Source organism: Triticum urartu, chromosome 2 (genome assembly GCF_003073215.2).
Source record: "Triticum urartu cultivar G1812 chromosome 2, Tu2.1, whole genome shotgun sequence".
Classification (NCBI taxonomy): Eukaryota; Viridiplantae; Streptophyta; class Magnoliopsida; order Poales; family Poaceae; genus Triticum; species Triticum urartu.
Window position 1 is genome coordinate 659,386,959 of NC_053023.1, and position 13,953 is coordinate 659,400,911.

A 13,953-nucleotide genomic window follows, 5' to 3' on the forward strand; every position below is an offset into this window, starting at 1 on the left:
AATTCGGTAAGGTGGTCATACCACGCACGTGAGGCTTGTTTAAGGCCATAGAGTGCCTTATTGAGTTGATACACATGATCGGGAAAGTAGGGATCCTCAAACCCGGGGGGTTGCTTGACGTATACCAACTCATTAATAGGACCATTAAGAAAAGCACTTTTAACATCCATTTGTTGCAATTTAAAGTTGTGATGAGAAGCATAAGCAATCAACAAACGAATGGATTCAAGGAGAGCAATGGGAGCAAAGGTTTCACCGTAGTCGATACCCTCGACTTGGGAACGATGGTCCCATGAGCATCTTGCTTGCTCTTAAATATCCACTTGGTTCCAATGACATTGTGGTTCCCCGTTGGCCTTGGCACCAATCTCCACACCTTGTTGTACTCGAAGTTGTTGAGTTCTTCATGCATGGCATTAAGCCAATCCGGATCTTCGAGTGCCTCATATACATTTTGGGGTTCAACACAAGAGACAAATGCGTGATGTTCACAATAGTTTGCCAATTGTCTACGAGTGCTTACCCCCTTTTGAATGCTTCCAAGCACATTCTTCATGAGATGACCCTTGGTGGAGAGCTTGGAAGCAATCTTGGCGGCACGACGCTCAAATTCCTCCTCGGGGTGAGTCCAGGAGCGGTCACTTGATCATGTTGAGTGCCGTCTTGAGCTTGTTCTTTATCTCGAGGAAGCTCTTGATATTGAACTTGCTCAGAGGAGAGAACTTGACCATGGGCATCACTTGATGTTTCAATACCATCTTGAGATTGACCTTGCCCTTGGTCTTGTTCTTGAGGTTGAGGGCCTTCACTTTGTTCTTCGAAAGCGTGTGGGCCTTGGGTTGGTGATGGCTCCACTTTAGTGGAGCATTGTCCTTCTCCTTCGGCCACAAGGGGTTCCTCAATGGGTAGGATAAAACCAACACCCATTCTTCTTATGGCTTGAGGAGGAATTTCATCACCTACATCACAAGTGCCACTTTGCTCCACTCGGGAGCCGTTATTCTCATCAAACTCCACGTTACACGTCTCCTCAATAAGCCCCGTGGACTTATTGAGGACACGGTAAGCATGAGAGTTTGTAGCATAACCACCAAATATGCCCTCATAAGCTCTGGCCTCAAATTTAGACAGACGAACACCTTTCTTCAGAATGAAACACTTACACCCGAACATCCGGAAGTACTTGAGGTTGGGCTTGTTACTGGTGAGTATCTCATATGGAGTCTTGTTCAAGCCTTTGCAGAGATAGAGCCGATTTGATGCATGACACGCGGTGTTGATGGCTTCGGCCCAAAAGTTGTATGGAGACTTGAACTCCGCCATCATGGTCCTTGTCGCATCCATCAACGTCCGGTTCTTCCTCTCTGCTACACCATTTTGTTGAGGGGTGTATGGTGCGGAATATTGATGCTTGATCCCCACATCACTAAGAAACTCATCCAAGGTGTAGTTCTTGAACTCGGTGCCATTGTCACTTCTTATAGTCAAGATCTTTGCATTGTGTTGACGTTGGGCTTCATTTGCAAAGTCAATGACGGTTTGTTGGGTCTTGCTCTTCCTCTTGAAGAAATATACCCAAGTGTATCTTGAATAATCATCCACAATCACCAAGCAATACTTTCTACCCCCAATACTATCAAAGGATGGAGGCCCAAAGAGATCCATATGAAGGAGCTCCAAAGGCCTCTTCGAGTAGATCATAGTCGTGGGAGGGTGAGCCTTCTCATGTAGCTTTCCTTCGATGCAAGCACGATCTTTAGCAAAACTAACATTTGTTAGTCCACGGACATGGTCCCCCTTGAGAGGACTTTGCAAAGATCTCATATTGACATGGGCTAGATGGTGTTGCCAAAGCCATCCCACGTCAACTTTAGCCATTAGGCATGTCGCAGTCTTAGTGGGTCGCTCCGAAAAGTTAATCACATAAAGACCGTTCTCGACATGCCCAACAAAGGCTACTTTAAGAGTATTGCTCCACAAGAGTACCACGATATCAATATCAAAGAAAGTGGCAAAGGCCGTGAGTGCAAGTTGACGAACGGAAAGTAAATTTGATGCAAGGGACTCAACAAGCATGACCTTCTCGATCGTGAGATCATGAGAAATGACAACCTTGCCAAGCCCCAATACCTTGGAGGACGAGGCATCACCCCACTCGACATTGGTGGGCATAGATGGAATCTTGTGAACATCCACCACCAAGTCCTTGCTTCCGGTCATATGATTACTGGCTCTACTATCGAGCAACCATGATCCCCTCCCGGAAGCAAACACCTACAAGAGACCAATGCTTGGTTTTAGGTACCCATTTAGTAATGGGTCCTTTGATGTTAGTAACGAGGGTCTTAGGAACCCAAATAGACCATTCAATGTACTCATAAGAAGAGCCAACAAATTTGGCATAAACATGTCCATCACTAGCACGGCACAACACATAAGAAGGGTTAAAGTCGCCGGCTTGGTTGGGAAGGGAAGTTGCCCTTCTTGGCATCACCACCCTTTCCGGTGTTCTTCTTCTTCTCCTTAGTAGCACCCTCTCCCTCCTTCACAAAGGTTTGCTTGAGAGGGGGAGGTCGTTTGGCCTTGTCATTCTTCTTCTTGTTCTTGGACTCGGGTGCGTACCCAATCTCTTCCTTGGCCACAACTCCCTTTTGATTGCTCAAAAGGTCGTTGAGGTTTTTCTCACCTTGTATGCAAGAAACAGGGCCTTTCTCAAGTCGCTCCTTCAACTTAGCATTCTCCTCAACAAGATGCACATGCTCACAACATGGGTTAGTAGCATTTGCATTATCAATTAACACCATATGAGGAAATGTGGCTTTCTCCTTGGTTAGCTTTACTTGAAGTTGATCATGAGACTCTTTGAGGCTAGCATGAGTACCCTTCAAGAACTTGTGAGCCTTGTCAAGTAGGTCAAACTCCACTTTGAGTCTAGCAAGATCAACCCCAAGCTTGGCCTTCTCGAAGTTTAGCACACGAGAAACAATAATAGCATGATCAAGATCTTTCTTTAACTTAGCATGATCATCGTTGTGTGACTCCTCAAGAGCCAAACGAAGACCATGCTCTTTCTCAATAGCATTGGAAAGATCCGAAATCTCATTGCCATAGTCACGACTATGCCCCTCCATCTTAGAGATGGTATCTTCGTGAGCTTCGATCATGTCATTGGCTTCACCAAGTTGTTCCAAGAGAGCAACGAAGTGCTTCTTGGATTTACCCTTGAGTTTGCCCATAAAGGACTCAAACTCATTCTCCTCCACATTAGGTCCATCATGTTCATCAATGCAATCCGTCAAAGAAGGATTATTAATGATGGTAGTTTTGATGTTGGGGGTTACCTTGTTGGTGGCTTTAGCCATGAGGCACTTGGCGGTGATGCTCTCATTGGGTGAGTCGAAGAGTGACACTCGTGGAGTTGTCGCAATGGCAACGGAGGCCATGGCAACCAACTCATCCTCATCATCCTCATTGTACTCTTCTTGTACCACCAACTCTTTGGGAGGACTCTTCTTGGTGAAGTTGCTCTTGTTTGGGAAAGACTTGGCTTTGTCCTTTCGGATGAGCTTGCCACCATTGTCTTTCCTCTTCTCATACGAGCACTCTGCAACAAAATGGATCACATTGCCACAATTATAGCAAGTCCTCACACATTGCTTGCCCTTCGTGCCACTTAAGTTGTTTTTGTTGAAGTTGGGCCTTGAGTTTTTCTTGCTTCAAAATTGCCTTGAAGCAAGAGCCATGTGTTCATGATAGGCATACTTTGTATCTTCGGGGTTGCTCTCATCTTCTTCTTCGTCCTCTTCTTCCACACTAACCTTGGCCTTTAATGCAAGGTTGGGCTTCTTTGCTCTTTGAGAACGTAGCACCGCATTGTCAGCGGTCTTGTCCAAGATGCTCATGGCCACAAACTCATCCAACACTTCACTTGAGGACAAAGTGTGGAAGTCCGGCCTTTGACGAATGACGGAGGACATGGCCTTGTGGTAAGGCATCATTGCCTTGAGGAATTTGCGCTTGATCCAATTGTCTTCCGTGTCCTTGCTCCCATGATCTCGGAGTGAGACCGCGAGTTTGGTTACTCTCCAATAAAGCTCACGAGGTTCTTCATCTTCTTTCATTGCAAACGATCATCGGCTTCATCTTGCACTACTTCATAGTTGGAGAGTTGAATGCTTGTGCTTCCCCGGTAGAGGGAGACAACACAAAGCCATGCATCTTTGGCCAAGGCGAAGGGCCGAAGATGAGGAAGATCTTCGGGTGGAATTGCATCTTGGATGACGAAGAGAGCATTCTCATTGAATTGATTATCCGCGGCTTCTCTAGGGGTGAAGTTGCTTGGGTCATGCGGATAGAAACCTTCTTCAATGATTCTCCAAAGATTAGTATTCACATGATTTAAATGATGCTTAAAGCGATAAACCCAAGAATCAATGTCCTCATTTTTCACAATCTTAGGGGGAGGACCGGCATGATTCAAATGAGTAGAGGGAATCGGTCCACCATAAACAAGTGGAGGTTCCACATGGGCAAAGATGCCGGTGCCATTCTTACCACTAGAAGAAGGAGCTTTTTCACTAGTAGCATCCTCCTTGTCGGAGTTAGCATCCGTCACCTTGTTAGTGGGATCACCCACTTTCAACAGTGCGGTGGATAGTTTAAGCCCTTCAATGAATTTATTAAACATGCTTTCAACCTCGGTCATCATGAAGGTTTTCAATGTGTCCAAGGCCACATTGAATTCCTCACGAGAGACCGAGGTTCCCCCATCGCCCGTAGACGAGACCGGATTCGCACCGGAGTGCTCCTCCACACCGTCTACAACGTCAACCATACTCTTCGGACGGCAAAGTCCTTAAAAAGAGACGAGGCTCTGATACCAATTGAAAGGATCGATATAGTTGACTAGAGGGGGGTGAATAGACAGCTAACAATTTTTAGCCCCTTTTCTTTATCAATTTAAAGTTTGCATCAAAGTAGGTTGTCTAGATATGCAATTAGGTGAGCAACCTATATGATGCAACAACAACAAGCACACAAGCAAGCAAGAGATGCAACGCAATATAAGCTTGCACAAGTAAAGGTATGAAATAACCAAGAGTGGAGCCGGTGAAGATGAGGATGTGTTACCGAAGTTCCTTCCCTTTGAGGGGAAGTATGTCTCCGTTGGAGCGGTGTGGAGGCACAATGCTCCCCAAGAAGCCACTAGGGCCACCGTATTCTCCTCACGCCCTCACACAATGCGAGATGTCGTGATTCCACTATTGGTGCCCTTGGAGGCGGCGACCGAATCTTTACAAACAAGGTTGGGGCAATCACCACAACTTAATTGGAGGCTCCCAACGATACCACGAAGCTTCACCACAATGGACTATGGTTTCGTGATGACCTCAACCGTCTAGGGTGCTCAAACACCCAAGAGTAACAAGATCCGCTAGGGATTAGTGGGGGAATCAAATTTCTCTTGGTGGAAGTGTAGATCGGGGCCTTCTCAACCAATCCCAAGCAAATAAACAAGTTTGATTGGCTAGGGAGAGAGATCGGGCGAAAATGGAGTTTGGAGCAACAATGGAGCTTTTGGGGGAAGAGGTAAGTCAACCTTAGAGAAGAAGACCCCCTTTTAAAGAGGGGGAGGACAATCCAACCGTTACCCCCCAAAACAGCCCCGCAGAGGGCGGTACTACCGCAAGGGGCAGCGGTACTACCGCTCCCCTCGCGGTACTGTCGTGCAGTCTGGGAGGGCTAGCGTATGAGCAGGAGTCAGACCCAGTGCGGTACTGCCACGGTGGTAGGGCGGTACTACCGCTCCCGAGCGGTACTACCGCTTCTACTGTTGTTGCTTAGTGCCGCACAATCCGACACGAGAGGCGACCCCCTCGAGTCGACGCGGTAGGAGCCCGGTACCACAGCGGTACTACGGCTAAGGACCCACAAGCGGTACTACCGCTGGGCACCGCGGTACTACTGCTGGGACCAAATCATACTCATAAAAAAGGAAATGAAACCTCCATCGAAGCGGGAAGGCTCAGAGGGTGTGAAAATGATGTGTACGTATTGATTCCACCCCAGCCTTACCAAAGCGGACCCCCTCTTGATAATACGGTGACTCCTACGAAACAAGTCCACCAAAACAGAAACGAAAAAGCTACACCGTCTTGATTAAAACTCGAGAGAAACAAATCGTCTCGTGTCAAAGGATGAATCTCTGAAACACTCAAAGCACACGATTAGTCCGCAAACATGTTGTCATCAATCACCAAAACTACATCGAAAGAGATATGACTTAACTGATCTGCTGTTGAAGTTGGATTGGCACCAGCTTCGATCCGGTTAGGAATCAAGTGGTCGGGTAGATTCATGTTCCCATGAAGGATGCGCATCACAATGATGCAGAGGCCAGGTTATCCATTTCAAAATGAAAGATGCATATGCATATTAGTCCGGACCTGACAAGAATTGGTGGCCCTTGATTCACCGACCGGCCATATGGTTACTTGCGTACTTGCTCTGCCCTGTTCGGCCTGCCGCCCGAAATACTCCCTCCGTTCGGAATTACTTGTCTTGAATATGGATGTATCTAAAACTAAAATACGTCTAGATACATCCATTTTTTGAGACAAGTAATTCTGAACGGAGAGAGTAGCAGCGGCGTGCTTGGGCGTGGTGGTTGGAGCCTTCGTGCAGAAGAACTGGTGAAGATGAAATAGCCGCTGCAGAGATGACGATGGCGGCTCCGCGATGGTGATGGCCCTCCGTTCGTTATTTGCTCGTGCACTCGTACTAGGATCTGTGATGGTTGCGGTCTTCCACGACCTGCTTGCCCCAGAACTGTCGATGCTCTCATGCTCACACGCTGGAGATCCATGCGTAGAAAGAAAATTTCCCTCAAAACTGGCCGTGTTCAGTGGCTCTTGGCCTAAAGCGTTTTCGTGAGAACTATTTTCCTTATGGCAATGCTGTAAGCTCGGTAACATTACCTAGGGAAACTAGGCTTACAACCGCTGACAAACGGGGATTGTGTTAACAGAGAACACAGGTTATGCAAACATTCATAGATTGTATAGAACTTATACCAGTGCTGTTGTAGAAAAAAAATACAGCTAATTCTTTGGTTCTCAGAACTGTGTCTAATTACTCTTTCGTTGAGAAAGTGATCTTAGAATGAAGTACTCCCTCCGTCCCATAATATAAGATATTATTACAACCAATATGTCAGCGGGTGGGTCTAACTTTTCAAAATGCTCCTTCAAGGTTGTATTTGTTTATGACCAACAGCATTAATAAGATTAGGCTACAGAGTACCACTCAGAAAACAACCTCTCTTTCCACCATATCATGCGGGCATGAAACTCACACATCTATAATCAGGTCTGTTCTACCTAGAAATATCTCAGGGAATAAAACGAAAACTTGCATTGGTTTTATAACCTCTGCAAAGTGCCACAAGTTATACTGAATTAAAGTAATAAGAACCAAGACCATGTGCAAACCTTATACAAAAACCTACCAACAGATGGCTGTTCAGTTAGCGTAAAATTAAGCCCCGTGAAACAAAGCCTTTAATCATCCTCTCTTCTGAGCATTGTGCCTGATATTTGAACGTATGCCATCTGAGTGTAACCGTTGAACACTGAAGCGTCCAATCTACTCAGGCCAATTCTTTGAAACAAGCCATGGCGTCCATCTTCAATGATGGGATCAGAAGCGCGGGCTGGGTCATATCTTGTCTGATGAGTTAAGGACGGCCCAGCAACAGGAGGTAGTTCCCAATACAGATCCAACACAGATTCAACAAGCCTGCTGTTCTGGAAATGCTCTTTGTGTGAGATGGCCTCATTGCTATGGTTGAAATTGTCACGCATGTAACCTCTGACACCCCACCATGCATCATCCTTTCCACATAGTTCATCTATGTCCACAGCCTTCCCCCAAAACTTCATTCGTTCCGACCTTAATTTTGCTTCGTCACTATCCCAGAAGCAGCTATGTCCACCACCTTGCATGTATAAGAGTAGTAATTAGTTTTGGCAATAACGGATGCCTGCCTTCTGTTAGTTTCACCGCAAGGAATCTTCAAGAGAATACTACTACCCAGCTAAGACATTGCGAGAACATGTTCAAATGGGAAAGGATCAATTGAATTACTCCAAACTTCGCTTGTACTATAAACATTAGAAAGCATTCAAAGTACCAAGGAGGTACGTTAAATATTAGGAAAACATAGTACCACTACTTACTTGCGACAAAAAACATACAGTATGGAACACTAAGTAGTTGCCATGAAAAGAGTACTATATGGTATGACCATACAGATATAATTTTCAAACTGTGGTGGTCCAAGGAAGGGCATGTTCAGTAGTGGAGCTTTGTCCAACTAAAATCAACCTAAAGCAATGTAATGTTTCCTGCGCCCCCCCCCCCCCCCCCCCCCCCCGCTAAATTCAGCCCAGGCTCGGCCACTGGGCATCTTACCCTTTGAGTTGTCTTCTACTAGTTATGATTGATCCTATTTGAATAGGTTAATTCAGTACGTGTTGAGTCTGAATCCTAGTTGGGTTCTAAATCAAAGTCAAGTGTAAGGCTTTCCAATTACACGGCCTCCTCTGCAGCCTCTCATTCATATACTGGCTCTTGCATCTTTGTCTCATGTGTGCTTCCTAGCTTATAGCTCTATATTTTCCGCTGCGTCCACCAAATCTGTTGCTCTTTCGTGTTTCTCATGCCATGCGAGTCCACCATACCTTAATCCATCAGCCTCTTTTTCTGGTCCTGGTCCTTTCTATACAACTTTTGTGGCCTTTTCTAGTCCTTGTTTTTATAGGATTTTTGTGTCCTCGTTTTGATCTATGCCCATTCTCTTGCCACAGAACTTCTATTGCCGCCGGTTTCTTGGGATAGTAGAGTTTCAACATCTTCCAGCAACTAGGTGGTTTGTGCTGGACCGGATCAAGCCGTTGCCATCTCCCTAGGAAAGGAGGGCCTCCACTTCAAGCGGAGGGCCAAAGCCTTACAACTTGTTCCATGTCACGAGGTGGAGCAACATCATGTGTTTTCTTCAGTTTGGGGCATCCTTGGGCTTAAACCATGGCCGCCCCCATCCGTGATGTTGTGTATGTCGAGAAGGGGTGTCATGTTATGTATATCGAAAAGGGGTGTCATGTTATGTATGTCTAGCACATGGCCCACTAAGCACCAAGTTACGGAGAGGATCCCCATCCATGATCTCTCAGTTAGGAATTTATCATTTAAATTAGGATATATTCCCTCCGTCCGGAATTACTTCGTACAAATGGATGTATCTAGATGTATTTTAGTTCTAGATACATCCCTTTCTATCCATTTCTGAGACAAGTAATTCAGGACGGAGGAGGTATCTTTTAACTTGGGACTTGAACCAATTAAGGTTAAGATCCATGCTGTTTTGTCAAACTGGATCGTTAGGACTCTATGTAAACAGACCCCCTATGAGGAATAAAGCAACCAATAATTAGAAGAACAGTTCTTCTATCTTGCCTCACGGGCAAGAGCCTCTCCCTTGTACACAATAGATTGCCAAACAGGAATGCACCAGAGACTCAAGCACTCTACTTAGCTAACTCGTAGAGGTTCAAGCAACCGTCTTGTGCTAGGCGCACGCCACTGCTGCACCTCGTCGTTGAGCATGCTAATTAAACATCAATGCATAGTTAACCATGTATGGGCTCTTGTGAATGTCAGAGCATGTAACCATGCATAAGAAGTGATGGTTAGCTTCATAGATGTGCTTAAGAATGTCTATCACTTCTAAGCACCTCTTACGTTGGAGAGCATCTTATTTAGGTTACTATTCTCTAGTCAAAATGCAGCATGATGATACCATTTGTAATTGTATGATTATAAGAAATAGACAGGAATTTTTCTAAGCACCTCTTAAGTTGGAGAGCATCATATTTAGGTTGCTATTATCTACTTGAAATGCAGCATGATGATACCATTTATAATTGTATGATTATAAGAAATAGACAGGAATTCTTAACAATGATGAAGACCGGACAACATATTGCAGAAGACACATGAAATAGTTTCAAACACCATATATGCCTCAGTAAGAAAAGACTTTAAAAAACATGAAAACACAACTATAGCCAATATCATATATGCATTTGATAAGAAAAGATTGTTAAAAGTGGAAAAACAATAATCACTGGCACACAAAAATGGTAATCATGTCCAAAGCTTTTACCATAAAAAAAAGAGTGGTAGGTAGGAAATTATATCTTATGTGTGTGATACTAATGTATATCACTCAAAGCAGAAGATCAAGTAGCTAACAAGTACTAGCAATTAAAATAGAAGTAACTAATTACCTAATCTAAAGTGAGGTCATATTATGAAGACAAGTTTATGCTACGCAAGTGATGTTAACAATATAATCATCTCGATTCAAGTAACAAAGGTACATGCAACATTTGATACATATTGAGGACTTAGAATGTACAAATGTGGCGAGGTCACACTTACACACCTCTGATGTGTGATTGATCACATATCTGTCTCAAGGAATAATGGTCGCCTGTACCAGTGTCATAGTTGTCCTCAAATATGAGATGCCGGAATCCAGCTTTGTGTGCCTGCTTTAACCTGCACATAATAGGTCATGGACTAATTGTAAATTCGAATTGATACGCAGATAAAAATCAAGAATATACAAATAGTGCTGCTATGATGCTACAAAACAATACGATGTGATATACTCCCTCCGTCCCAAAATAAGTGACTCAACTTTGTACTAACTTTAATACAAAGTTGAGTCACTTATTTTGGGACGGAGGGAGTATAAATTAAAGCTGGACATGTGGGCCTTGTTTGTGAGCTAATTCTAAGGATTTTGCTCACAAGAACAGAGCAGGTAGAAAACATTACGGATAGGATATAGTAGTATCAGCAAAAAAAATCAACATCAGCAGAAAAAATTCTACAGGAAGAATTTACCTCTTCAGCTCACTTTGGTGGTCATCAAAGAAAACAAGCACCTTGCTGGGATCAGAAATGCCATGCTTCCTCAACAGTTTTTCCCAATCGACACTTCCAAAGTCAATGAAATCCTTCCCAGCCAGATAAGTGCAGTTTCCATCAACATACGCAGGTCCCTTCTTAAGATATTTCTCAGGGTGTCTGGGTGTGAGAGATATAATCCTAGTGTTTGGCATGGCCTGACGCAAAACCCAAGTTGAGTGCCCCTTGAATGCGCCACTCTCAATCATCAGGTTTGGCTTAAGCCATCGAGCCATAAACCAAAGCCCAAAACTGTGGTCAAATCTCATTCCATGCATGTTATTCTTGATAGGGCGTGTCTGATAGATTGGCACAAATTCTTCCAGACCATTAAGTAAATCTTTCGAAGTCCACTCCACTGTCTTCCCAGTTTTGGATCTGCCTTTTGTGCAGAAAAGGTATAAGGTAGTCTAATGAATAATGATGTTCTGTATAATGCATTTATTATTTGAATAAATTATGGAGGTGTGAAGAAGTTCATGAAACAATAACCACACCTTACCAAAAATACCTATCAACTCATAGAGAAACATAATCGTTCTCACTATTAATAACTTATATAGCAGGTACCAACTTAAACACCCACTCACTGGTGGCAGCTAAGATGATCTTATTGGGCTACTGTTGGAGGAACACAAACAAATAGAACTACAGCCGATCATGATTCCGTGCTTGCTCCTCTATAGAACTAGTGGAATGATGCTCCTCTATAGGACAAATTTGGACAACCGAAACTTGTGCACCTTACAGGGATGACTGAATTATGCATCCCGAGCAGCTTACAAAATTATAGAACTAATAAGTTAGCGCCATTCCCGGAGTAAAGTATTGAGCAACTTGTATAATACTACCACTCAAAATTTCAGGTGAATCTGCAATGTACCAAGAACAAAGCTAACCCACACTTCACTGTCACTCTTAACTAAATACCTATATCCACAAGCATACAGCAGTAAGAATAAGGTTGACATAAAAAAAGCGACAAGTTGCCATCGAACACGGACATTGGCAAACTACGGGTTTACATCTGACATGGACATCATATAATCGTTCCAAGGAGGAATTTATTACTCCCTCCGTCCCAAAATAGTCGAAACTAATGGTCCGAAGCTGGAATGATATGGACATGGACATCATATAGTCGACTAATCGTTCGAAGGAGTAGCTGGCAAGAGTGCGACCGGACTACTCCAACAAAAAGGGAACTGGATCTATCTCGCATGGAAACAAGAGAGGCGCGAGGGCTTACACGAGGGGACGCCGAGGGATCCGAAGTCGGAGGCGGCGGCGGCGTCAGGGAGGGAGAGGAAGCGCGCGTCGAGGCGCAGCGGCGGGCAGTCGGTCCGGGGGAAAGCTCGGCCGGCGAGGAAGGCAGCGGCGGCGAGGGCGAGGAGGAGAAGGGAGGCGGCCGCATAGTAAGGGGAGTGGAGCCGGGCGTAGGCCGCGGCGACGAAGGCGGGCTGCGCCTTCCGGGTCTTGGACTCGTCGACGTCGTCGCCGGCGTTGGTGGCCGGTGACGACGAGGAGGCACCGGCAGTGCGGGCGGAGAGGCCTGTGTCGTGCATATCGGCGGGACGGTAGGGGGACTGAGATACAGTGTTCGGTTCGGGAACGAATGGGTCGGTTCTAGTTTCTGTTTGGTAGGGGTAATTTGGAGAAATGAAATGGTTACCTTTTGTTCATTTCGCATTTTTTATGTTAGGAAAGGTGAGATTATTTTGTAGAAGAAGGAAAATTATCAACCGCAAACACATCCATAACCATTGAATAGGATTTCAGCCAAACAAAAATCACAAAAATTTGCTCGGAATTAGAGTATATCAGTTTGTGGCCAGATCCATGCATATCCATGGCAGGATTCGTGGCCTCGAGGCTTTCGAGGAGCGCCGCCAGCATCAAGCCTCCTCCTGGCAGGATTCTTTAGTCATGCTTCAACATAACTGTAGCAGAAATTGGCGAAATCGCACAGCACTCGACACGCCAAGGATCTTGTGGTCTGCATCGGCTTCCTTGCTGGTTCGCCCTCGGCCAAATCTGCCGCCACCTAACAGCCACAGGTTGCCCCTTCTGTCGCACTGCATCTCTTCCCCCAACGAGCCGCCGCCCAGCCTTTCTTCTGCGTAAGCCACCGTTGCTGATTTTTCTTCGCCCCTAGCCCAGCGCCACAAAAGCTGCCCTCTCGCTACATCATGCCTCTCATCATGAGTTTGCCACCGCTACTAGCGGCCTTCTTGTTAGTGCTCGTCTCCTTCCTGGTTCAACCATGATGATCCCGCATTGTCCAATCCCTGGGATTATGCTAGCCCTCGCTTCCTTCTCCCTCCTCTCGTCAGATCTTTGGGCGAGGAGGGAGACGAGGGAAATGAGTGTGTCGGCGGTGAAAGACGACGGGAGGGTGGAGGCTGGAGTGTGGCTTGGTCGAGGGGGAGAAGGTGAGGGGCGTGAGGTGTTCCGTGTGGTCCCTCCTATTTGGAGGTATGATCGCATTCCAAATTTGAGGAGAATATGTCGTTCCAAGGAACGAGTGGGTTCCGGCTCTTCGACCCAATCAAACACGACAACGATCCTTGGGTGCGGAACTGGTGCCTTACATTCCACCTGATGATCCGAACCAAACACACCCTAAAATAAGGGATTGTAGATTTGGAAATACTGGTGATCGGGTCCCGTTGTGGGAATGGCCAAATGCCCAAATCGAAATGACGAAAAATTGTTACAGGGATCCGGCCGAGATAAAGAATGTCCCAGGAAAGAATGGATAAATGTTGAGCGTGTGATCTTTGATATATCTTTTTTACAAAGAACGTATCTGACCTGCTTTAGTGGACTAACGGCAACTCCAACCCAGATCATCAAATGTCCGCGGGCAACCAGGTGGGGAGGCCATTCAACCAAAGAGACCAAATGTTCGTCTATGGA

At 45.4% G+C, this 13,953-nt stretch overlaps 1 protein-coding gene across 1 annotated transcript; it reads right to left on the minus strand.

Moving 5' to 3' along the window:
• Window positions 1-7,162: 7,162 nt before the first annotated feature.
• Window positions 7,163-12,655, minus strand: LOC125539520. The gene is made up of 4 exons (XM_048702995.1): window positions 12,284-12,655; window positions 10,972-11,416; window positions 10,505-10,620; window positions 7,163-7,996 (listed from the first exon to the last, which is right to left on the minus strand). The coding sequence occupies exons 1-4, from the start codon at window positions 12,597-12,599 to the stop codon at window positions 7,560-7,562; spliced, it is 1,314 nt and encodes a 437-aa protein (XP_048558952.1). The 5' UTR covers window positions 12,600-12,655; the 3' UTR covers window positions 7,163-7,559.
• Window positions 12,656-13,953: the final 1,298 nt, after the last annotated feature.

Bases quoted from the DNA above. Each gene is read 5' to 3' on its own strand.
- LOC125539520 (XM_048702995.1), bottom strand. From the start codon at position 12,599: ATGCACGACACAGGCCTCTCCGCCCGCACTGCCGGTGCCTCCTCGTCG. The intron at 11,417-12,283 runs GTAAGCCCTCGC...TCTGCACAAAAG, and splicing joins ATCCCTCGGCGTCCCCTCGT to GCAGATCCAAAACTGGGAAG. The intron at 7,997-10,504 runs GTGTGTAAGTGT...TATACATGCAAG, and splicing joins TGATCAATCACACATCAGAG to GTGGTGGACATAGCTGCTTC.